We start from the raw sequence: 27,277 nt of genomic DNA, 5'->3' as shown, positions 1-27,277 counted from the left end.
GACAACTGGAATTTTAAAATTACCAACATTTTAATAAGTTACAAGTTGTAGACAGAATAGAAGCCATCAATACCCTAAAATGTAATTTTTTTCTCCTCTTAACCAAATAAATCATACCAAAATTGTCTAAGGAGAAAGAAAAAAGCTTTTAAAAATAACTTTTAAATCTCATTTAAAAAATAGCTTTGTTTGATTCATATTCTTTGGGAATCAGATAAAGTCTTGGATTTATTCTTCTGAAGAAACAGTTATGTGCACAAATTTTTGCATATAATTTCAATGTTTCCTAACCCCTGATTTTCTCTTCTAAAAAATATTTATTATTTGTGATGTTGTCTTGCATTTATAAACTCTTTAATAGTAGTTATCCCCAAATTGAAGAAATAACTGTTAGAAGTCTTCTGACAACATTTTCTGGAGATTATATATATAGCTAGTCACAGTATTTCTTCTCCCACATAATACATGCTGTACTGGTGATGGTTACATTGTATCTGAGAGTGACCATTGACCTGGTGCATTGGCTTCTTTGAGTCTATCAGTGCAAACTAGGACTACTGCTTCTTGGTCTTTAGCTTGCCGAAGAATCACTGGGAAAACTTGTTAAAACAGATTCTGGTAGGGCCTACTGGCAGACATTAATTCAGCTAGGTTTGTGGGGGGAGCACATACCTTTGCATTTCTAAATAAGATCCTAGGTGATGCTGATGTTATCAGTCTATGCGATTCCACTTTGAGTAATCCTGTGCTAAAGCTAATTTTGGGTTTCTAATATAGGAAAGCTTTCTTTACTAGATTTTCTTTACTAGATTTAAACGGGGTATCTGAAAGCTATTATCTTTAGCTACAAAGTTTGGATAGTAGTCCTCTGTATTGTGTTTAGGAGAAGCATCATTTTAGCTAAAGAATTCTGCTTTAATTCATTTTTTATAGACTGCTAGTAATTGCATAGAACTCTAAATATTTGATTTTACAAATGGTAAACAGTGCAGTGGCATTTAGCTGAAGTACTGTTTACTTCAAAGATCATTTGGATTTTATACCCCTCCCCAACAAGCTTGTTAAAATTGGAAAATGGGGTGGCTCTGTAGTTGGGCATCTGCCTTCAGCTCAGGGAGTGATCCCAGGGTCCTGGGATCAAGTCCCACATCGGGCTCCCCACAGGGAGCCTGTTCTCCCTCTGCCTGTGTCTCTGCCTCTCTTTCTCTTTCTCTAATGAACAAATAAAATCTTTATAAAAAAATTGGAAAATGATTTAAAAAGTGGTTATTGATAATGATTCATGTTATAGCAAAAATGTTATCTGCAAAAATTTTAAAGTGTCTTCAACTCTTCCTTAACACATGAAGAAAATTAGTTTGATGTACTTTAAAAAAATTTATTTCCTTTTTTCTGTGTAATGGTGAGGTACTGATCTTAGAAGAGTTAGAAGAATGTGCTTAGAGAAATGTGTGTCATTTGAAAAGAAAAGGATAAAGTGGAATTTAAGAAAAACATTGAATTAAACAGGGATGGCAAGCATTATTTTATTATTTATATCCTCTTTTACTCAAAACTAGAAACTTTATGTATAAAAGCTATAAATTAATAAGACTATATAACAACATTAATAAAATCTATTTTGTCTCTCCAGCTTTCATAGTAACCGCCCAAGTAAAAGGTTTTGTATTTTTAAGAAGCATTCAGAAGATCTCAGGTAACTAGTTGATCTTTTTAAATTCTTTCTGTTGAAAAATAATATAATTTAAATTTTGTATATGTGACATCTTTATTGAAATATAGTTCATATACCATGTAATTCATGCCTTTAAATAGTACAATTAATAGTTTTTAGTGTATTCAAACAGTTGTACAAGCTTACCATGGTTAATTTTAGTACATTGTTATCACTCCAAAAGAAACTCCTATACCCCTTAATGGTCATCCCCATATCCTTCCAACTCCTCTCATCCCTAAGTAACCACTAATCTAATTTTTGTTTGTATAGATTTATGTGTTGTGGACATTTTATATAAATGGAGTGATACAACATGTGATCCTTTGTGACTGGCTTCTTCCATTTAGCATATTTTTAAGAATCATCCATGTTGTAGCATGTCAGTGCTTCATTTTTTAAATTGCTGAATAATATTCCATTGTATGGATCTACTGTAGTTTATTTATCTGTTAAGGTTATTTTAGCTTTGAAGCCATTATGAATATTGTTGCTATAAACATTTGTGTACAAGTTTTTGTCTGAACTTGTCTTCATTTCTCCTTTATGTGTGTATGTGTGTATGTATATATATACATATATGTATATCATATAGATATATGATTAGACTTTCTGGGTTATATGGTAACTCTATGTTGAGCCTTTGAAGACCTTCCGAACTGTTTTACAAAGTACCTCCACTACATTCCCACAAGCAATGTAATGTGTAAGGGTTCCAGCTTCTTCACATCTTTGCCAACGCTAATTATCTGTCTGGGTTTTTTTAAAGATTTTATTTATTTGAGAGAGAGAGATATTCAAGAGTGGGGTTAGGTACAAAGAGAGAGGGAGAAGCAGGCTCCCAGCTGATCAAGGACCCTGACTTGGGGCTCAATCCCAGGACACTGTGACCATGACCTGAGCTGAAGGCAGATGCTTAACCAACTGAGCCACTTAGACGTCCCATTTGTTTAGTGAGTGTGAAGTGGTATCTTATTGTGGTTTGTTCTGATTTTTTAAAAGCCTGATGTTGGGATTCCCAATTTGGAAATCTAAATGATTGCTATTGGATGTTAGAGGGTTCTATTCTTTATCCTTAGACTAGATATAGATCCTTAGACTAGACTTAGATCTCTTACTAAATTTGTTTCAAGTGGTGACAAGTGGTGTCACGAGGTTATTTTTATGCATTTATATTATAAGATGAGAACAAAAATAAAGTTCTCCAACAATATTTGAATATTAAAAAGATACCTAAGATACCTAGTAAAATGACTAACACTTTTTTAGTTTTGAAGTAAATTTCTTAAACCACTGAAATTCTTGAAATTATTAGGTAGCTTCATAATTCTTATTTTTCCTTTCTCAAAGAGAAGTGTACAGCTTGCTCACTGTGCAGAAAGAACTGATGAATATTTCTAAAGACACTGATAATTAACTTTGGTTGTACCACATGCTTAACTCAGAATCTACTGAACAACCATTTTTTTTTTTTTTTTATTCATTCATGATAGTCACACAGAGAGAGAGAGAGGCAGAGACACAGGCAGAGGGAGAAGCAGGCTCCATGCAGGGAGCCCGACGTGGGATTCGATCCAGGGCCTCCAGGATCGCGCCCTGGGCCAAAGACAGGCGCCAAACCGCTGCGCCACCCAGGGATCCCTGAACAACCATTTTTAAAAATATTCTTGGGGATCCCTGGGTGGCGCAGCGGTTTGGCGCCTGCCTTTGGCCCAGGGCGCGATCCTGGAGACCCGGGATCGAATCCCACGTCGGGCTCCCTGCATGGAGCCTGCTTCTCCCTCTGCCTATGTCTCTGCCTCTCTCTCTCTCTCTCTGTGACTGTCATAAATAAATTTTAAAAACAATTAAAAATATTCTTTTGAATTTTTGGACTCTGTTCTTTATTTTGTTCACGTTGCCATTGCTACTTGAAATATCAGTGTCTTTGCTGTATCAAACTAATATTTATAGAGAGATAAGGTTAGCCAGTACTTGTTTTAGTGCTTTGAGTTAGTGGAAAAGTTGGAAAAAGGGATGATATTCTGTTTCAGGACTTCTTTTTATTTTTTTAATTTTATTTATTCATGAGAGACAGGGAGAGAGAGAGAGAGAGAGAGAGAGAGAGAAAGAGAGAGGCAGAGACACAGGCAGAGGGAGAAGCAGGCTTCACGCAGGGAGCCTGACGTGGGACTCGATCGTGGGTCTCCAAGATCCCGCCCTGGGCTGAAGGTGGCGCTAAACCGCTGAGCCACCGGGGCCCACCTGTTTCAGGACTTCTGTGTATTAGTCTCTATGACTAGTTTTGTTCCCCAGATTTCTGTATGTATTCCTTTATCTAGTTTGGGTTGCTACTCTGGTGAGTCAGCCTTTCCTTGATCACTTGATTTTACATTGTATCATCTCCCTTGTGCTTCATCCCAGTACTTCCTTTCTGTGTCCTCTCACTAGAATATGTGTAGTTGGGGTTTTTGTCTCTGCCAGGCATTGAGTAGTGCCTGGCACATGGTAGGCACTCAGTAAATATTTGTTGAATAAGTTAACGTATATGTTGAAAATGACTTAAATAAAACAATAGGTCTCATCTATGATATAGCTCATAGAGATCAGTAGCTCACAGGTAGAGAAAATTTTGATTTCGTTTTAAAAATATATTAGTATACATTTTAAAACATTCACTGAATTCAAGGAAATGGATAAGATTTTATTAGATGTTGCCTTTAATGAAAATTTTTATAAGAATAAAAGGGTTTTTTTTCAAAAGGTGAGAATTTGATTTGCTTTTTACCCTACTGTTGTCAACCTCAGTTATATGTTTGTTTTTTAAATGAACTATATGATTTTAAAGATCTAGATTTCTTTTCTTTAAACTGGAATGGGTCTGAAATTGAAAACTGGTCGATTTCTGTGACTGGACATAGCATACTTAGAATTATAGAACGGTAATTTTTGTGATTACTCTTGTTGGAATGGAATATTAATTCTTTGGTTTTTTATTTATGATACATCTGTCAGGTACATAATATAGCAGGTCCTGTGAAGATGACAGTGATGAAGAAGTCTTGGACCACCCTTCAGGGAATGTATAGTTTGTTGGGTGGGAGATATAAGGGGTGAATGTATAAAACTATATAAAGCAAGGGGAACTTTAATAAGTGCAATAAGGTCTCTTTTCCAAAGGAGAGAGAAGTAATTTGGAATGATCTGCATAGGTGTTAGGTATACTTGGCTTTAAAGAATGAGTATTATTTATACTGATAGAAGATGCACAGAGGCATTTGAGTGAACAGAAATAGTGTGAATAAAGGTGCAGAAATGAAAAAGTACAAAGCATACAGAGGGAATGACTAATAGTAAATGGATGGAGCATGAAGTTCAGATAATACTAATAAGATTGATGTCTGGAGCAATAGTTTTAAGCTCAGAGCCAGGTTGTGAAAGTGTTAAAAATAAGGTTAAGGAGTTTGGACTTAATTTGGAGAGCATTAGAAAACCTTTGATATTTTATATAGTGATACTGAAGGAAGGTTCAATAATAAGATGAGTTATAGATGCATGAATCCTATAGATTAGGACTATTGTGGTAGTTACAATTTAGTGAGGACCTAAATTAAAATGATGAGGAAGTATTACATCATCTTTAAGAATATGGGCTCTGAAACCAAAGTGCTCAGTTTCAAACCTAGTCCTGACCTTTACCAGCTCTTCTCCTTGGTAGTTTACTAATCTAACTTTATAAAAAAGGTGATAAATTATAGCAACTACCTTTTTGGGACATTAAAATATTTATTTATTTATTTATTTATTTATTTATTTATTTATTTATTTATTTATTTATTAAAAATTTGAGAGAGAGAGAGTGCAGTGGGGGAGAAACGGAGAAAATTTTCAAGCAGACTTGATTGCAGAGCCCCACACAGGGCTCCATCCCACAACCTCTGAGATCATGACCCCAGCCAAGACCAAGAGCTCGACGCTCAACCATGTTAGGCGTTCAGGTGCTCAATATTTAGATAAGATGATAGGTCTAAAGTTGTTAGACTAGCACAGTATAAGTATTCAATGAATATTATAAAATGATTGCCATATTGATTATTTTAAGGAAGAAGAAACAGATATCTGTAGTTTGAACTTTACTATTAGAAGAAAGAAACATCATAAGAAAGACCAATCAGAAGTTGATTTGGGGAGAAAGTACATAATTGTTGTTTTGATTGAGGATCAGTTTTGATGTGTTTTATGTGACATCTAGGTGTAAAATGCACAGCACACTGTTAGACTAGAGATTCAGGGCAGAAGTCAGTCTATGGTATGTTACTCATTTATATTTTGTATATTGGCAAAACTTAAATTTTTAAAGTATATGATGAACTTCAAAACTATTTATGCTTTGTTAGTAAGTTGACAGTAACAGTAATAACATTACATGATCTATTTTTTTTAACCTAAGCAAAAATAACTTAAAAGCAGAATTCTAAAGAATCTTGAAGACTCCTAAGAGGAGGAGATACAACCAGAAAGCCATCAGTTACTAATATGGCTTCTCTCTGGTCTGACCTACTGAGACAGAATGATCTTGTCTTTATTATTTTCTCAGGAGTTGGGTTCCATTTCCTTCCTTACTGCAGATCAGCTTTCTCTATTGGTGACTTGAACATACTAGTTCCAGTCTCCCACATCTTCCCAGATGAAGAAATTTGATTATAAATCCTGATTTTACGCATTTTTGTTTAGTGGAGTCATGAGTTAGGCGTTCGATCCCTGCCCCAAGTAACTGTGACTAGTGGGATAGTAATTTAGCTACTACTTACCATTGAGACTACTTTTGATTTCTGCAAGGGCAGTTTGTTAGTAGGGAAGACTATATAATTAGTTATTAAAGTTAAGCTTTTACGTTTAACTTAAAAATATTCCATTTAGAAATTAGTACATTTTAATAATCATTTTCAAGAATGCTTTTAATTAATGTTTGATAAAATTCATTTAAGTTGAATAGACTAAATTTTGTAAACAGTCCCATTTATAGTTCAAATTCCTAAAACACCTTAATATCTTTTATACATTTAATATATTTGATTTTCCTTTAAACAGCATTTCAGATGCTTGACCCATAAGATCCCAAGTGCTTAATTCTAGCAAATAATAAATTAAATATATAGTGGTTTTCTAAGTTCTCTGACATATTTCCATATTTTTGCAGGGTTAATATTTTTAAATACCTTTCAACATAAGTCAAAAGTTTAAACACAATTTAAATTAGAATCTGAAGGCCAGTGTTACATCCTATATGCCAACAGTGTTTAAATTCTTCAAGTAGCAAATGCTACACAGTTTGATCCAGTGAGTATAAAAACTATTCCGAATTCAACAAAAGTATTAGTGGCTTTGGGAATTGTTTCCAAACATTTTTGAAAATTTATAATCATTACAGATTTCACTTAGGAACTACAGCACTCAGTGAAGTTTTGTTAAGGAGCCAGTAGTTCAAGCCCCAGTGCATGGACCAGTTTACTGTGCTGATATACCAGGGACTAAGCTTTGGACTTCTGTAGTGAATTAACTACTTTAGTTAATTCATTGTTAAATGAGAATAATGCCAACCTTGGATGTTTGTGGTAAGAATTAAACCAAATAATATATGGGAAAACCTTTAACACATGGTACACAATTGATGACAGATACAACATGATCTAAGAATATGATCTATTGTCTATTTTTATATTCTTTTCTTTAAAACTGTTGTTTAGTGTTTGCTTTGTTTGGTTAAGAACTCCAAGAGATACCTTGGAATTCTCTATAGATTCCCTTATAGCTGCCTATTTATAGCTTTTTATTTTGGCTGTTGTTCAGACCATAGACATTATTAAATCTTCTGTCATACTTTGGGATTATTATGGTTAATATTATCTTTATAATTGTGAATTCTGAAGTGTAAAGCCTTAACGTTTCTCTTCTTAAAGCCTTAAAACATTTCTCTTCTATTTCATCACCTAAATAAAACACTAGATTGTAAGTTCTGTCAGAGCAGACTATATTTTTTGGTTATCATTGTACTCACAATGCAGTATAATAGTACAGTATGTACACAGCCTCAGTAAATACATATTGAGTGAATGAATACTTATACCCTTGCTTTGCAGATGAACAGAGGCACAGGTAGATTGTGGCTTGTTGAAGTAACACAAGTTGTTACTGAGGCCACCGCTGGATTGTAGGTCTCTTGTTACATAGTTTTTAAAGTATGGGTGGTAAAAGTTTATAAAACAAAAATGCTTTCTGTAAATAAATGATAGCTTAATTTGAATATGGCTATTTTGCTTTCTAGAGAATCATTTCAGTTATATCAAGCTTTATAACAAAATTTGGAGTGACAATTATGACAAAAAGCAAATTATAGAAAAATAATCATTGAACTTGTGTATGGATTTTTATTAAAAAAACAAAAACCTTTTATATTATTTGCTTTTTTTTTTTTTTTTTTTATAGGGGCATAACTCTAGTGTGCCTTAATTGTGATTTCGTAGCTGATGTTTCTGGCTTAGATAATATGGCCACACACTTAAGTCAACATGAAACTCATACTTGTCAAGTTGTGATAGAGAAAGGTACGTATATATAATTGTATTACTTTGGATTTTTCATATTTATTCCAGTATTTTGGGTCAGCCACAATATGAGCTCTTTACTAAATCGTTATTCTCACTCATCATATTTCATGTGCTGTTTTAAATATAAAACTTTTCTTCTAATTTCAGTTTCTGTTTGTATCCCAACTTCTGAACATCTTTCTGAGTAAGTTTAATTTTTAATTCAGTGCATTTTACTTTGATGGATTTTAGCACTGTTGCATTTTAAAATGTATCATTAAAGGAAATGAAAAATATTAAAGTATTTTGTTGTTTTTTTTTTAAAGCTGCTTGTTGAAATAGGTTCCTGCTCTTTGGAGCTCGTGACCTGGTGCAAGACAAGTTGGAATTTCCTAAGTTCAAAGTTCTGAGATGTTTTCTTACACAAAGGCAGTTAAGCAGCCAAGTTCATGACACTAGCTCTCATTATTCAGCAATTTTCAGCTTCAAATGGGACTAGATTCTTATTCCACCTTATCTTTGTGTCAGGTTGACATATCTTAACATATGTTTTGTTTTGTTTTGTTTTTTCGCAGTTGGCTCTCTCCAAAAATAACTTTTGTTGCTATGGTCATTTCTTACTTTGCTTAAAATAATTTGTGTTTTTCTCCGCTGTACTTGCCTTCAGAATAATACATTCTAAATGATATGGCTGTTTGTCTTTTTGTCTGTTTTGTCTGCTTTCTTAATTTCTTATAAGTCTTAAGTTTTTAGGCCAGATGATTGTCTTTCCTCATCCGTTGTCTGTCATTGTGCTATTTTTCTTATTTTTCAGATGCAGAGGCAACCCAGAGATTTCAAAAAATTTCCAGGGTACACCTGGACAGTGTCCCCCTTCGATGGACACAACTGATGCCTGTTCTCTCTTTCCAAGGAATGTGAATAATTTGACTGTGGGACCTGCTCTAGGTTGTGGTCTCAAGAAATCAGATTTTGGGGAGACTCCCTTCCTTCATGGCTGGCCTCCTGTAAGGCTGATGCTGATTTAGCCAGATGGTTTCAAGGCCCACCAAATTGAGCACAACTTCCCAGTGGGGGCTTTGGCTCTTGATCTTAAGTTTGTGGGTCACTTGTGGCCAAGAAAACCCCATCAGATCAGTGCTTCAACATCCCAGTTGAAGTGTAGTCATTTTGACTGCTGCCTTTTAATCTTCATCTAGCATGATTGCAGTCCAAGGTATACAAAAGCTCTCTGGTTGTTAGGAAACTATGGTTATTTTCATGTCCTTGGAACAACAGGTCTCTAAAATTATGTTCAAAATTGCAGTTATTTTTCTATCATTTAAAATATATTACCCAGTACTAATTTTATAGCTTTTCAGGAATACCAATTCTCAAGTTTTTGAATTTTAAAAAATTTAATTTTGGTAACTTGGTTTTATGTTTTCCAAACTTACTGATGTCTATTTTATAATGTCTATTTTTATATTCTTTTCTTTAAAACTGTTAATTAGATTTGCTTTGTTTTGTTAAGAACTCCAAGAGATTCCTTGGAATTCTCTATAGATTCCCTTATAGCTGCCTATTTATAGCTTTTTATTTTGGCTATTGTTCAGACCATAGACATTATTAAATCTTCTGTCGTACTTTGGGATTTTATTATGGTTAATATTATCTTTATAATTGTGAATTCTGAAGTGTAAAGAATTGGCAAAACCTCTTTGCATACCTTAAAACAAGTTTTAAAGTTACATATTTGTACATTCAATACATAATATCCACTTTACCATTAATGTAGTCTCTTTGGGTAAAGGTAACAGCAAAAATTATGGGGGCCAATAATGCAGGTGTTTATATTATATATATATATATATATATCCTCATGCATTATGTATATTTTAAGAATTTGACATTTGTTTATTTTAGTTACATTAAATATAGATCTAAAGAGTTTTGATGCTATTAATTTCTTTTAATAAAAAATTGTATTGTTTAAGTGCCTCAGGAATTATTTACTAATAAAGAGTTCATTTGAAAGCTATAGATTTATCATATAAATAGGAGCTTTGCTTTAATTATTTAATGGAGGCCTTATTACTATTTGGCCTGTAACTGAAAGCTATATCTACTTAAATCACTTGCATTTTTTCCTCCAGGACAATTGAAAGGTCATTCATTATACCATACCAGTTTCTTGAATCTTAAAGACAAGCAAAATGCCTTTTGTAATCTTACCTGCTATGAGGACAGACAAGCTCTGAAAGTATGACTCAATTATGTTTTTTACTCTAAAATTAGAACTTCTTTAATTTTACTTAGAAAGAAATTTAATCTCCTTGTAAATAATAATCAAAAAAAGCTGATCTATTAGTGTTAAATTTTTTTAACTAGTACAGTAAATGAATGATTTTCCAAAGCTCCCAAAGAGACTTATTTCATAGTGAATAGACCTTGTGATATTCTAGTCTTTATTTCCTTATCTGTCCCAGGAAGTTTTGTCATTTCACCCTCTTTCTACCCAATTTAAAAAAGTATTTTAAAATATTGTTCACAAACAACAACTTCTTTCCATTTTTAACAGAAATTCCTTTTTTGTTTATAAATCCTTACTCTCGGGCAACCCAGGTGGCTCAGTGGTTTAGCGCTGCTTCAGCCCAGGGCGTGATCCTGGAGACCCAGGATTGAGTCCCACATCAGGCTCCCTGCATGGAGCCTGCTTCTCCCTCTGCCTGTGTCTCTGCCTCTCTTTCTCTCTCTCTGTGTCTCTCATGAATAAATAAATAAATAAAATCTTTAAAAAATAAATAAATACTTACTCTCACTTGGTTAAAACTCAAAAATTTGTTAAACTTTATTCTTGATATAACAATGTAGGAGTACTGCTTTGCGTTTTTTCCTAGGGCTCTCTCTTATAGTATTATCAAGTTCATTTTCTTAAATTTTAAACTCTCAAAGTTTTATCACATATAACTTCCTTTTTAAGAAGGTGGCTTAAATAAAACACTTAAGGTAGTTGGTACAAAATTTGCTTATTAAAGGCAGTTGGTTGAATTTTAGTTTGGTGCTGATGTGTTTTAACTTGGGTCTGATCCCTCCTTACCGTCAAGTTTATTCACCTGATCAGAAATGGTCATTTCATGCATGTGTGTTTTTGGTAACCACCAAATAAAAAGTGAGGTTGGTTTGAATCCATCACCATTCTTTAAAAAAAAAAAAAAAAAATGACTCCTAAACTACAGAGACTTAGGATTTTTACCATATTTTTGTCACATTTTGGTAAAACACCTTGCTGCTTTGGGCCTCATGTATTTATTCAGTGATTTCTTGAACATCTACTCTGCCTAGCACCATTCTAGGTCCTAAAAAAAATGGATTGATATCTCTGCCCTCTTTGAGCTCATGTTTTATATAGTGCTGAAAGACAGACAATAAAAAGTAAATAAAACATACAGTATGTTAGATTGCAGTCAATACTATAGAGAAAAATAAAGTAGGGAAAGGGGATAAGGAGAACAGGGTAGGAGTTGGGAGGCTCCCATTTAAAACTTGGTCGTCAGAGAAGGCCTCACTGAGACATGACATTTGAGTAAAGACCTGAAGGAAGAATTGTAAGGAGACTGGATTGGCTGCAAATGAGTGAGCAAGAGGGAATAGTAAGAGATGGGGCCTGCAAGGTAATGTGAGCCATGTATGAATTTGGCTTTTACTCTGAGATAAGCCATTCATCAGAGGATTTTGAATAGTGGAATCTTGTACATCTCAGTAAAAAATGCAATCAACAAAAACCTTAAATACAGAAGAGTGCTTATATTACTCTAGCCCCTGTCTCAAGAATAAATTACAGAAGATTAAGGGCAAAATCAGGGAGATTAGTTGAGGGGCTATATAATCTGGTGGGAGATGGCAGGGAATTAGGCTAGACAACTAGCAGTGTGAATGATGAGAGATTTGATTTTGGATATATTTTGAATTTATTAATAGTTTGTGAAATAAGAGAAAATGTTGAGGATGACATAGTTATTAATCTGAGCAACTGGGAAGATGGCAGTGATATTAATTGAGATGAGGAAGACTAGGAAGAATAAATTGGGAAGATGAAGATTTTGGCTTGGGGCATGTTTTAGTTTGAGATGCCTGTTAGAAATCCAAATGGAGACTCCATAGTTACTCATTTGTGTAAAGTTAGGGGTGTGTTCTAGGCTGTAAATGTCACTGAACATTTTAAAATGTCATGGGAATGAATACAAGTAAAACCGGAGAAAAGTAAATAAAATTGGTATATCACTGTCAATATCTTGGTTATGATTTTGTACTATAATTTTGTAAGATGTTATCATTGGGGGAAACTGGACTGCATGGAGTCTATATTATTTCTTACAACTACATGTGAATATAAAATTGTCCCAATATAAAAGTTAAATTAAAAAATCATAGGACTGTGTGAGATTACCAAAGAACACAGTAGAAATAGAGAAAAGGTAAGGTCCAGAGATTGAGCTCTGGGGAATCTGACAATAAAGGGTTAGGAAGATGAAAAAGTACCAGCAGAGGAAACTAAGTGGGAGTAGCCAATGATATAAAAGGCAGACCAGGGGAGTGGTGGTGTCCTTGTAGTCTTGGTTACCCTTTTTGTAAAATATGAGTGCAGACATGCTGTAGAGTTCTGGGATTCTTTATCCAGTATTGATTATACCTACATGTTAAAATTTGTTCTTAGAAGATCAGATACAGAATGCCACACATATCCTTATCTCTGGTAGCAGAAACTTTTGATCTTAAGAAAACTAAATGTCCACATTACTCCTCAGCACCTTTAACTCCCTACATATACTCTCATAAAAGTAATTATTTTATATTTTCCCAGAAAAAAGTAACTAGATCATTGTTTCCCAAAACCTGAATTGTGGAACTAGTGTGTCCATAATTTGTAAACTATCTTCAGGGGAAATTTTCCATGGTCAAATAAGTTTAGGAAATGCAAATTAAAATTAAGTAGATTCTTTAATATAGGATTTTTCCTGCTAGATGTGGCCTGTGTCTCAAGCATATTTATTTGGAATTTTTTTCCTTCAATATTTATTAACTTTCTGACATTAATCTCCATACAGTAAATATGTAGAATGCTGAACTAGAGGAATCATTCTTCGGATTCTCTGAATTGGGGGCAAAAAGTAGTTGTGTAAGATGTTAACTAAGATGGACTCCTAAACATTTTGTCCATGTTTGTGAATCTTTATAAGGTAGAGTTTATAACTGGATGCTAGCAATGTACATTTTCATATTTTTAGAAATTATAGAAATGATATCTTCTATTATGTTTGTAAAATCTAAGAAATACATAACAGAGACAGACCAGTTTATTAGCTTATTCTGTCTCTGTTTATTGAGCAGCAGGGATTTTTTTTTTTTTTTTTTTGGAGTGTATGGTTACTTTTCATGATTTCACACTAAGAAGTTTAAGAATCTCTCATATTTATTTGTAGCTTCTCTTTACTCCTTATGTTTAGCTTATCAATATACCCCCTTATTTACTTTTCTTGATACTATTACTTTTTCCAGTCTTTTATTATCTATTAAGGAGTTTCTTATATTGTAAAGTTTTCCTTCTCATTGAAAGTGTCAGGAGGTCTTCCTTGATAGTAATACTAGGAGTTTTCATACCCAGTTCTACATTAAACCTTCTCAAACTGCTAAAGGGATAGTGATTGAATAGCACAGGCTCTACAGTTGATTGCTTAGTGTGGAGTTCCTACCCTGCTGTATACAAGAGTGTGTGTGTGTGACTTTGGGTAGGTTACCAAACATCTGTGCCCCTTATTTGTAAAATGCAGAAACAACAGTACTTGCTCATAAGGTGTTGAGGGAATTAAATGAGTTTAGTATATGCATATCGTACTTAGAAAGCAGTTGGCACATAGGAAGTGCTATACAAGTCTAAATTTTTCGTTATTACTATTGTTGTTAACATTACTACTCTTCGTGATTTTACTTCTGCCTATATCTTACTAATGTTCATTAGAATAACTCCAGTTTTCAATCTGAGTTTCCCGTATCATTTCACAGATCATTTGTTTTCTTTTTCCTAACCCAGAATATATGTTTTTAGAGTTACTTTTGAAGCAAACATTAGTCATACCATTAAATTTTTGGTATCTACAATTCACCAAACTTCTGTTAGAGAATGTCTGTGAATACTCCTTGGTTCATTTTATCATAACTATTTTATAAATAGTAAAAATATTTTCCCTAATTATACTGCCTTATACTGACTGTACTATGGTTCAGCTCATATTTTCAGCCCACATCCCTGATTTTGAGATCCTTCTGCAGCCTCACTCTGGTCATTTTGGTATTTGAGTACCTGAAAGAGTTTGCTCTCATCTGCAAACTTGGAGAAGCTACTGTGCATCTCCTTTTCTGTGTCATTTCTTGAAATATAGGAACCTATTGTTTTTAATCCTCCACACTGAAAAATATCTGTCTCCATACTGCTGCAAAGTATAGTGTTATGGAAGGAGTGCAGCTATGAAATAAGGTAGCCCTAGGTTTAAATCCTGGTTGGCTGTCTAACCAGCTTGTTGAGTCTCAGCTTCCACATCAGTAAAGATCTGTTGTAAGTCCTTGCGGGGTGGTTATAAGAAATAAAGATAAGGTATGGAAATTAAATTAGTTAAATTATTAAATAATTGAATTACTTAGTTAAATATTAAGATTATTTAGCAGTGGCCTAACAAAAAGTAGTTAATAAATGCATGTTGTTACTACTACTACTACTGTAATGGCTCTTACTGCTGTTACTGCTAATATTGTAATTACTGCTACTACTAATGACAGAAGACCCTGGGAACTGCCTATCAGTGGCATCTTTTCATCATTGAGAGTTTTAGTGCAATCCATCTGCACTGTAATTTGTAATTTTGGCTTATAGTTCACACATCACACAGTACATTCCTGCAGACTGCTGGGTGGATGGCATTTCACTGCAGTGCTTCAGTCCCATCTGGTAAAATTCTCCAATGTCAGATTGAGTGTAGCTGACTCTTCTGGTCTACAAACTATGAAACAATACCCTTGTAAATGCTAGTACGTAATTCTCGAGAAGGAAGACATTCCCGTTGAGTTTATAGAATCCCCTCTTAAAAAATAAATTTTTAAAATTATTACCAGGCATTCATTTCCTGGCTACTTATTCAATATTACTAGGCTTACGGAAGTGTGTAACTATGCCGATTAGCAGTAGTAAAGTGGCTGTTCTTTTGTAGACCTTTGAAATGATTTTTAAAATTGCATTTCTCAGATGTTATATCCTAATTCAATCATGGAATTGTACTTTTCTATTTGTTTATCTCTTATTGCTATTTTCTTCTTCCTGTCTTCTCCAGTCTATCTATCTGGGTATATTAATTGTAACATCTAATAAAAGTAAAATTTAGGTTTTGCAAGGTTAATTTCCTTTTTCTTAAAAAAAATATTTAAATTTTAGTTAACATACAGTGCAGTATTGATTTCAGGAATAGCGTTGTATGATTGATCAACACCCAGCACTCATCACAAGTGCCCTCTCTAATACCCATCACCCATCTAGCCCATCCCCCTCCTCTCTCCCTCCCTCCACCCTCATATTGTTCTCTACTGTTAAAGAGTCTCATATGGTTTGTTTCCCTCTCTTCATTTTCCCCCTTCCCATTTGTTCATCTTTTTCATTCTTACATCCCACATGATTGAAATCATATGGTATTTGTCTTTGTCTGACTAACTTATTTCACTTAGTATAATATACTCTAGCTCCATCCATATTGTTGCAAATTGCAAGATTGTGTTCTTTTTCATGACCAAGTAATAGTCCATTGTATATATATATCCACCTTCTTTATCCATTTGTCAGCTGATGGACATTTGGGCACCCTCTGTAGTTTGGCTATTGTTGATAATGCTGCTATAAACATCAGGATGTGTGTACCCCTTTGAGTCTGTATTTTTTTATCCTTTGGGTAAATACCTACTAGTGTAATTGCTGGATCATAGAGTAGTTCTATTTTTTAATTTTTAAGGAACCTGCATACTGTTCTCCAGAGTGGTTGCACCAATTTGCATTCCTGCCAACAGTGTAAAAGGGTTTCCCTTTTTCTGCATGCTCACCAACATCTCTTGTTTCTTGTTATGTTGATTTTAGCCATTATGACAGATGTGAGGTGATATCTCATCTTGGCTTTAATTTGTATTTCCCTAATGATGAATGATGTTGAGCATCTTTTTGTGTGTCTGTTGGCCATCTGAATGTCGTCTTTGGAAGAATTTTTATTTGTGTCTTCTGCCTATATCTTAATTGGATTATTTGATTTCTTGGGTGTTGAGTTTGATAAGTTCTTTACAGATTTTAGATACTAACCCTTTATCAGGTATGTCATTTACAAATACCTTCTCCCTTTCTAAAAGTTGCCTTTAGTTTTGTTGATTGTTTTTTTTTTTTTTTTTTTTTTTTTTTGCTGTGCAGAGGCTGTTTAGGTGAAGTCCCAATAGTTCGTTTTTGCTTGCCTCCTACAGTGTGTCAAGTGAGAAGTTGCTGCAGCCAAGGTCAAAGAGGTTGCTGCCTGTGTTTTCCTATAGGATTTTAATGATTCCCTGTCTCACATGTAGGTTTTGAATTTGTTTTTATGTATGGTATAACAAAGTGGTCCAGTTTCATTCTTCTGCAGCTTGCTGTCATTTGTTGAAGAAAAATGTGTTGAAGAAATGTTTTTTCCATTGGATATTCTTTCCTGCTTTGTCTGAGATGAATTGACCATTTAGTTGTGGGTCCATTTCTGCATTTTCTATTCTGTTCCATTGATCTATGTGTCTGTTTTTGTGCCAGTACCATACTGTCTTGATGACTACAGCTTTGTAATAGAGCTTGAAGTCTGGAATTGTGATGCCTCCAGCTTTGCTTTTCTTTTTCAAGATTGTTTGGGATGTTCAGGGTCTTTTATGGTTCCATACAAATTTTAGGATTATTTGTTCTAGCTCTGTGAAAGATACTATCAGTATTTTGATAGGGATTGCATTAAATGTGTAGATTGCTTTGGTAGTATAGACATTTTAACAGTATTTGTTTTTCTAATTCATGAGCATGGTATGTTTTTCCATTTCTTTATGTCATTTCAGTTTCTTTCCTAAGTGTTCCATAGTTTTCCGAGTACAGATCTTTTACCTCTTTTAGTTAGATTTATTACTAGCCATCTTATGGTTTTTGGTGCATTTGCAAATGGGATTGATTCCTTGGGGTTTGTTTGTTTGTTTGTTTGTTTTTTCTGCTACGTTATTGGTGTATAAGAATGCAACAAATTAAAAAAAAAAAAAAAAAAAAAAGAATGCAACAAATTTCTTCATGGTGGTTTTACATCCTGTGACTTTGTGGAATTCATTTTTTGTTCTAGCAATTTTTTTGGTGGAGTCTTTGAGGTTTTCTACATTGAGTATCATATTGTCTGTAAATAGTGAAAGTTTGACTTCTTCCTTGCTGGTTTGGATGCTTTCTATCTTTTTTTTTTTTTTTTGTCTGATTGTTCAGGCTGAGAATTCCAGTACTCTGTTAAATAGTAGTCATGAGAATGGACATCTTTGTCTTGTTCCTGACTCTAAGGGAAAGGCTCTCAGTTTTCCCCCATTGAGGATGAGGATGATATTAGCTTTGGATCTTTCACATATGGCCTTTATGATGTTGAGGTAGGTTCCATCTATCCCTACGCAAGGTTAATTTTCTTGACAAAAAGTTCAGATTAGAAAGTTATTTCCCTCTAACATATCTTGAGAGTATGAGTCTATAGTAAATCCAAAAAAACCTCAAACTTGGAAAACTGGAGTACTTAACCAGTTATCTCTTTTACTGATTAAATCAAACATCCTAAAAGCCACAATTTGAAAGTGATTTTAAAAGTTGATTTAGTTCTCTCAGTTACCTCAAAGTTTGTTCTAGGCAAAGTACAATGGAAGGACACTGGCTAACGTCAGAATATCAGAGTTCAAGATTCATCTCTCTTACTAAATTTATGTTCAGATTACTTCAGTTTCTTCATTTGTAAAATGAAATTAAAAATAATCTTGGGACACTTGGGTTGCTGTCAGTTAAGCTCCTACCTCTTGATTTTGGCTGAGGTCATGATCTCAGGATGGTGAGATTGAGCCCCCACATCAGGCTCTACACTGGGCATGGAGCCTGCTTAAGATTCCTTCTCTTCCTCTCCGTCTGCACTCCCATCACTTGCATGTGTGCATGTGCTCTCTAAAATAGTAATCTTTACACTATTGTTTAGAAGATTTAAGAAATGTAGAATATTTTACAGATAAAAATTTTTATTATATTTTTTTAAATACCCCTAATTTAGGGACACCTGGGTGGCTCAGCAGTTGAGCATTTGCATTTGGCTCAGGTTGTGATCCCAAGGTCCTGGGATCGAGTCCCGCATCAGGCTCCCCATGGGGAGCCTGCTTCTCTCTCTGCATATGTCTCTGTGTCTCAGGAATAAATAAATCTTTAAAAAACAAATTAAAAAATAAATACCCTTAATTTAAAATATACTAGGAAGAAATGAAAACAGAAAACTGACTTTCCTTGAAACTGAGTTCCTCTTATTTCAGAATGGCTACTGAGTTTTATACTTAGCACCAGTTGTAACTGCATGGCTCTTTAATAGTATAATATAAATAACCCTTTCATATATCCCTTGACCCAGAACATTGATTTCTTGGCTTCTGTGTGCAAGACTCTGTATCAAATGCTGGAAATGGAAATATGAGTAAGATGTAGTTCATGCCATCAGAGTAATTACAGAATAAGGCAGTGAGAATTGTAAATACTGAATCCATATCTTCACAGGGCTACATTGTAAACTGATTTCACAATCAGTTAAACCACTAATACCATATGTATATGACATTATGTGAAATGCTTATACCAATAGAGAATCTGGACTTGTTCCAAAGTAGAAATATCACTATTATACCACTCTAATCTATACCAGTAAGTCATTAATTATCTTTCATAAAGGCAAGCACTAAGTAAACTCTTTTAGAAGGAGAATGGCATCTTTTAAATAAATTTTATGCTTAAGAATACTATTTATCTTTTAAAATATTTACTTTCATTGAATACTATGATCATTGAAGAATAGATAAGTCATTCCATTATTTCCCTATGAAATTCTGAAATTATTTGGAGGAATTATTTATTCTGGACATATTTAAGTTGGAGAATCTTAAGTATTCAAAATGGTCAGTGTCTTCATTAAATATATTTGACTTATCAGGAAAAAAAGGAAACTGATCTAATCTGTGAAATATACAGAATTTATTTAGGGCTTATTTCCTTCCTTTTTAAAAAGTTTTGTTTTTGTTTTTGTTTTTTTGCAAAAGAGTACAATCAGGAGTGGGAAGAAGGGCAGAAGGAGAAGCAGACTCCCACTGAGCAGTGAGCCTAGTGTGGGGCTCAATCCCAGAACCCTGGGATCATGATCTGAGCCCAAGGCAGATGCTTAACTGACTGAGCCACCCAGGTGCCCTGGGTTTGTTTTCTTCTCTAAACTAAACTAAACTAAACTAAACTAAACTAACTAACTAAATAACTAACTAACTAAATAAATGAATAAATAAATAAAAATTTGAGTATATCTGACAATGTTACATTAGTTTCAGGTGTACAATATATGGTGATTCAACTTCTCTGTTAATGATATGCTCACCGCAAGTGTAGCTACCACCTGTCACTGTACGACATTGTTGCAACATCATTGACTGTATTCTCTATGCTCTGCCTTTTATTTCTATGACTTACTCATTCTAAAACTCGAAGCCTGGATTTCCCACTCCCCTTCACCCATTTTTTGCCCATTCCCCATCCAGTTCCCCCTCTGGCAACCATTAGTTTGTTCCCTGTATAGGTCTGATTCTGCTTTTTGCTAGTTTGTTTATTCATTTGTTTTTTAGATTCCATGTATGAGTGACATCATACAGTATTTGTCTTTCTCTGACTTAATTCACTTAGTGTGATACCCTCTAGGTTCATCTGTTGTCACAAATGGCAAAATCTCATCCTTCTTTATGGCTGTGTAGTATTCTACTATACATACACACATATGTATATGTAAATATATGTACAAGTTGTGTGTGTGTGTGTGTGTGTATATATATATGTATATATTAACCTCTTCATTATCCATTCTATATTGATGGATACTAGGTTTGCTTCCATATCTTGGCTGTTGGAAATTATGCCTAGTGAACATAGGAGTGCATATATCTTTTCAAATTAATGTTTTTGTTTTCTTTGGGTAAATAGCCAGTAGTGGAATTGTTGGATCATGTGATAATTCTATTTTTAATATTTTGAGGAACCACCATACTGTTTTCCACAGTGGTTGTGCCAATTTACATTCCCACCAACAGTGTACAAGGGTCCCTTTTTCTGCACATCAGTACTGTCGATTGTATTCTTTCTTGTCTTTTTTATTTTAGCCATTAGGACAGGTGTTACGGAGATAGCTCATTGAGGTTTTGATTTGCATTGCCCTGATGAGTGATAATGAGCATTTTTTAAAAAGATTTATTTATTTATTTATTCATGAGAGACACAGACTGAGAGAGAGAGGCAGAGACACAAGCAGAGAGAGAAGCAGGCTCCTTGCGGGGAGCCTGATGTGGGACTCCATCCTGGATCCCAGGATCACAACCTGAGCCGAAGGCAGGCACCCAGCTGGTGAGCCACCCAGGCATCCCAATGAGCATCTTTTTATGTGACTGTTTGCCATCTGTAGGTCTGCTTTGGAAAAATGTCTGTCTATTCATTTAGGGCAAACTGGACAAACTTCTGCCAGTAATTCTAAGGTTAACTACCATTTTTTCAGTCTTCTGGTCATGATAGTAGTTGCTTGTATATTATAAATTAAATATCTGGGGCTTAATTCAATATTGCCAACAAAATAACAAAATAGAACCCTAGTGTGGCATCAAAATCTTCTGCCTCCTCTGATGGTCTTATTTCTTCTGCTTAACATTCTCACGCACAAATATTTCTGTTTCTCTCAATTTCCTACCTCAAATTAGTTCTTTCTTCTATCTATCTAGAATGATTTTTTTTAAAACTCTATCTTGCCTAACTTTAGATCATACCTAAGCATTCAGAAATGAGTATATAATTTTTTAGGAGAGCAAATAGGGCTGGTCCTAACAGGAGTAGGCCCCAATCAAACTAATGTCTATTGGATTCAGTTTGGGAGTTGGGGAAAGTAATTGCAGGAAAATCTCAAAATATGGAAGATATTTAAGCGGTAATAAGCTTTAAGAGGCTGTGTAGTACACTCTCAAGAAAAATTCTGGACAGTAAGGTTGACTCCCACCTCTACTCATGTCAATAATAACTTTTATTGAACACATGTAATGTGCCAGACGTTCTTTTAAGTGTTTTATATTTATTAATTTAAATCTCACAAACTAATGAGATACCTGCTGTTATTGTCCCAATTAATGGATATTAAGTCAGCTGAGGTACAGATAAGTAATTTGCTCATTGTCACATAGCTTTCAAGTGGAGAGCTTCAATTTAAATTATGGCAGTTTGTTTTCGGAGACCAAACTAATACATACTCTATTGCTGCTCTGGTTGTACTTGTGATTACAAATATACTTCCTATCTTGTTATAATTGGCTGAGGAACTAGATGGGACTGAGCTTCAATGTGTTTTCACAGGAGCGTAGGTGGCAACTGACACACCTGTAGCATTGGGACCAGAATCTAACTTCCCAGTCTTAGAGCCATAGGTCTATGATGTATGGGCAATAGGACATTTTCAGCAAACAATGGCATGAATTGGTCTATTAATAAGATTAATTTGGCAATGATACTGAGCATGTTTGAGAGTGGAAAACATCCAGAAGCAGACTAATCAGTTAAGCCTTTTCACTTTTCCTGGCATGATTGTAAGGGAGCCTGATTCACAGGAAAGGAATTGGCTGTAAAGCAATGCAGTGGAAATTTGAAGTAGAACCATCACTTTTAATCCTGGTTCTGTTGTTTAATGGGCTTATTACTTCAGCATTTTTAGGCCTCAGATTTTTCTCATCTACAAGATGAGGGCAGTTAGACAATCTCTTAGGACTCAAGTCTAAATCTAATATACTGTAATATTTCTGAATTGAATTGATTGAAATAAATAGTAATAAAAATGGAGGGGTAGAGCTCTAGATAATGACTCTGGGGTTATCTGTTCAGAAGTGATGGTTGGATTTTTTCATTAAGGATGAGGTAAATAAGAGTGTGCAGGTCTGAGTAATAAATATTTCTATTTGAGTGTTCTTTGTCCAGTTGGTACTTCTACTCTATTGGTTTTACCTTATCATCTCCCTAAACCTTCCTCTTCTCCACTAAAACTGCTTCTGCTTTACTTGAGACAGTCATTGACTATATCTTCTCTGGACTTCCTGAGTACAGCCTATCCTCTTCTAATACTACCCTTTCTTTTTCAGATGCACAAATTTAATCATACTTTCCTGTTAGCCTTAAAGTTCTTAGCATAAGCACTCTATCCTGGCAATCAAGATCTTTCCTGAAGTTGCCCTTGCTATCTCTTCAGTTGCATTTTTGACTACTCTTTGTTCCCTGCATTACAGTCATTTAGACCACTCAGGTTTTCATATCATTGTTGTCTTATTTCATAATTCTTTGCTTTTGTTCTTTCTCAAATCCTCGTCCCCTGCTTTGCTAACTCCTGCTCTTTCTGCAAAACCAAGTTTACTATAGTATCTTCACTGCTTCCTGTGTCTTTCCCTTTTGTAGTGGCTCAGTCCTTTGTATAGCCAATCCATCATATAGATGTCTCTTTTGCAACACTTCACAGTTCCATAAACATTTGCTTCAATATGTTTCCTTGATGATGAACTCCTTGATAAGAGGGACTATGTCTTTACTTTGGACTAGAACTCTTAGCACAGTACCTGATGTGTGTACAGCCCAGTAAATGCTTAGCTCAGTTACCCTTTCCACATTATCTGTTAACACTTCTCAGAACAAATGATCAGAAATGGTACACTAGGTGTTTTACAATTTATTAGTCTGATGACTACTACCTTAAATTTAATCTTGAATGTCTAAGTGGAAGATCTTAGGAACTGATTGGATTTCCGATGGTTTATACAACTTCTTTTCAGCTTTTTTAGTATGCTTACAAATATTGTTAAATTGAAGATTGTATTTTAAAAATCAGCATTGAAATTTTGGTCTTTTAAATATTATTTGAAGGAAAGAATATGGCCTGGCTGAAATGAATCTGAACTATTTTCCCTTTATAGCTTTTCCCTATACCCCATGGTAGAATATAGTATGAATAAAACCTCAAAAGAACACAATAATTTAATTGACCCAAAATATCTATTTTACATGTAGCCATGGATTAGTTATGTGACCTGCAGAAAAATGCAAGAAGGGACATTTATTTTATTTTATTTTAAACTTTAGAGGGAAAAAATTGTCCTTTATCAAATTGTCCTTTATCTTTTATCAAAAAGATCTGTTTCAGCAGGTTCACCTACAGAAAAAAAATAATTTATCTGCAATAATCATTTTGAAATTGAACATCAATCTTTCTGTTCTCTTTACACTGAAATTTTAGTGTTTGCTTTAAATGTACTACATTTTTCTATAAAAAATTATTGCAACATTCATAGGTGAAAAGTGTAACTAATTAATAGCAGATCTTTAGCTCAGAACTTTGAGCTTAGCAAATTTCACTGTCTTCTAACCAAGCAATTAAATATCTCAAATGATGACTATTTCAGCAGGTATCTTTAATGAATAAGAATTACAGGTAAGAACACTTTTTGTCTTTCCCAATAGTGTTAATGATGTGTTAGTAGTTAAAATTTGTTCATCTTTTTGTTTTAATTTATTAACCTTAAAGTATGCTTTTGTAGTTACAAAAATGTAGTGTACATTTTAGTGATTGATTGATAATTCAGAGAAACTCTTTCTCTCAGGAGATTTTACATAGTGTGCTTTGAATTTTTTTAATATTTGTTTTCTTAAATAGTTTATTCATTATTATAATTCTGCTCCAAAAAAAGAATACTAGTATGGTTAAAGCCACAAAATAAGATTGGGATCATAGGCCCTTCAGTGCTAATTATTTCAGTGACTTATTTTGTTCTCATCTACCAGTTTCTTAGCCAGTAAGATGAAGGGTAATAAAAACTCTGTAACCAGTCTTTCTTGCAGAGATAGAGGACTGAGTTTCTCTAATTGAAATATCAGCAGAAATAGTAAAACATACAGGATAGCTTTCATTTTAATTGTTGCATAAAATCAGTTTATTAGAACAGCCATATAAAAATGATTAGCATGGTAATTTCTTTTTGTAAGAATGTAAGATTGATCTTTGATAATATTTTCAACAGTATACTGAGAGGGAAATTATTTTATAAAATATTTTTTAAACTTATTTATGACCAGTTTGTTTCACTTTTTCAAACTGAGTTTAAAATTATTAACTGATGGGAAATAAAAAGTAGTTGTAATATACAAATTCATTTCAAAATTTTATAAGCCAGTATCTACTTTGTTTCTTCACACTAATTTTTCATGTTTTCTTATGACTTTCTACATGTTATTTGTAAGACTCATTTTCCTGTATAAATCATTAAAGACTAAACATGTGAAATTTCATCTTTATGAATTTTGTTGTTCACAATTAAACACTTTAAAGAATTATAAAATCTTTAACCCCCAAAATGATCGACATTAATGCATTTTGTCAACATTTCTGCAAATTTTATTCATTTAAATTTGTTTGGTAAATTGGTTGTAAATTATTGTAGTACATTACCAATATAATAAAAGAACAAAAAAGGACACACTCCATTTTAAATTGTTTGCAATTTCATGTAATAACTAAAATATAGATAAATAATTTTACATGAGTTATTATTAATATCTAGTAAAGCATTAGCATTTATAGACCTAATTTTTTCAGTGTGCCCTCAGAAATTTCATTGACTAAAAAAAAAAAAAAAAAAAAAAAAAAAGAAATTTCATTGACTAACTAGAGAGTAGCTTTTAGGATAGTTGACGTTTCTATCCTACTATATGTCATTTTTGTACATGAAATTTAAGTCAATATACTTGTTGCTTATGTTAAATATATTAATCTTTAAGTATAGCTATAAGCCTTCATAAAGTAATGAATCACTTAACTATTAATGGCATTTCAGATCAGGTAGGCACTTAGTTTAAAATTGAGTTTAATATATATCAGGAAATAATGTTTAGTTATCAGCAGTTTCTAAAAGATCTTTTGTGCAAGCTAGCTTTTATATGAAACTATTTTAAAAAGATTTTATACATGGCATATGCCTTTTTTAATGTTGTAATAAGTTACCATTTGTTTTTTTATCTTTAGAAACAGTTTAAAAAATCTGTAGTTAATATTTGAGCAGTGCTTATGAAGGTTCCTAAGAGACTATATCCTTCAGAATTCTAAATTATTTCTGTGATTTTACCACCTTAATTATAATAAATATAGAAATAGCATTATATTGAATTTCACAAGAGATAAAATTTCTTTTCTCACTTTTTAAGCCCCATAATAATAAATACTTATGCATATTATATATATTAATCATATAACCTGCTTTTATTTTTTAAAGAATCATTCTTTTTTTGAGACTGTGTTACTAATGTATTATGTCTTTTAGTTATAATTGTATTTAACATAGAGAAAATTTCTTAAGTGCTCTTGTTTTTAGAAAAGAAGGAAATACATGCCTCTATTAACTTCTTTAGCACATTTATTGAATCTACTGTTTATTTTAATGCATTTTATTTTTCCTTTAAAATATTTATAGAGGGTATTTACAAATCTATGTTAGTTTAAATTTACATTTTAATTATTTAAGCATACAGAAAAGAACTGTTTCGTATTTTCCTAAATATAAAGTAAAGTATTCAATACCTATTTTGTTTTCAAGATTAAAAAATGAAGCTCCCACTAAGGAACAAGAACCTGTGTCTGAGGTAAATTTTGTTTTACTTGTACCTTAAAGGCTTATGTAGTTGAAAGTATTGTTCGTATAATTTTTAAAACATTTCAATTCATTGTGTAAACCTCAGTGACAATTATTGGCATGTTATCAGGAAAAAAATTGAGATTAGTTTTTGTCATTAGATATAAAAACATATAACCCTAAGCAAAATTTTGAGGTGTTTTTTATTTTACAAAAGCATCATATATTTTGCTTACCTGTTATTTGGTTCAACTAATGAGTTAATGGAGATAAATTTATCATTTAAAAATCCTGAAATCAATAAAATGTCAAACAGTTGACACATTGGAAAATTAGTCTTTCCACATTATTTTATTTTCTGAGACTTTAGAAAGATTTAACTAATACTTAAAATAGAAATATTTCAGGGGCCTTGGGTGGCTTAGTTGGTTAAGCATCTGACTCTTGGTTTCAGCTCAGGTCATGATCTCATGGGTCATGAGACTGAGCCCCTTGTGGAGCTCCTACTCAGGAGAAAGTCTGCTTAAGATTTTCTCCCTCTGCCCCTCCCCCAACTTGCATGTGCCTATGTGTGTGCATGCACACACATACTCTCTCTCAAATTAATCTTTGTAAAAAAAAATAAATATTTTGAATATATATTAAATGTGTTTTAGCTTCTTAGGCCCTCTAAATATTATGCTCATGGGTTATTCTATAAATGTCACTTACTGGGCAGTCTAATGGATGTGTGTAGAAATAGTTTTGCTCAAGTACTTGTTTTCTTGATGTCAGGTTTTTTTTTTTTTAAATATTACAAAATATTCCAGGTCTCTTTCTGAGTATACTGAAGTGAAGCAGGTTCAGCATTTATCTTTTGAACAGCATATCCATATTGAACAGTGAAGAAGAGAAAGAAATCTAGGCAGAATTAGCCACCTTCTTCCAAGCAGCTTTCTTTTACATCACAGAAAGTTTTCTTTCGTTTGAAAGGTTTTTAACTACAAAAAGTTTA

At 33.4% G+C, this 27,277-nt stretch overlaps 1 protein-coding gene across 21 annotated transcripts in view; it reads left to right on the top strand.

Moving 5' to 3' along the window:
- ZNF280D (zinc finger protein 280D) overlaps positions 1 to 27,277 on the top strand; it is a 294,058-nt gene that overhangs the window by 242,383 nt on the left and 24,398 nt on the right. For 14 of the 21 annotated variants that reach the window (XR_003146134.3, XR_004810835.2, XM_025472692.3 and 11 more), the window contains 4 exons: positions 1,634 to 1,696; positions 8,180 to 8,298; positions 8,449 to 8,485; positions 26,248 to 26,293. Coding sequence is in view for 16 of the 21 variants with exons in the window: in XM_025472692.3 (XP_025328477.1) it covers positions 1,634 to 1,696; positions 8,180 to 8,298; positions 8,449 to 8,485; positions 26,248 to 26,293 (265 nt within the window). In the remaining 5 variants the exon portion in view is untranslated. Of the gene's footprint in view, positions 1 to 1,633; positions 1,697 to 8,179; positions 8,299 to 8,448; positions 8,486 to 8,606; positions 8,969 to 9,094; positions 12,551 to 24,063; positions 24,093 to 26,247; positions 26,294 to 27,277 lie in introns of those variants that run through there. The other 7 variants (XR_007407479.1, XR_007407478.1, XM_035708895.2 and 4 more) reach the window with 7 other exon arrangements.

The sequence above is a fragment of the Canis lupus genome, chromosome 30 (genome assembly GCF_003254725.2).
Source record: "Canis lupus dingo isolate Sandy chromosome 30, ASM325472v2, whole genome shotgun sequence".
NCBI lineage: Eukaryota > Metazoa > Chordata > Mammalia > Carnivora > Canidae > Canis > Canis lupus.
The sequence above is the reverse complement of the archived record's forward strand: the minus strand, read 5'-3'. Positions and strand labels throughout refer to the sequence as shown.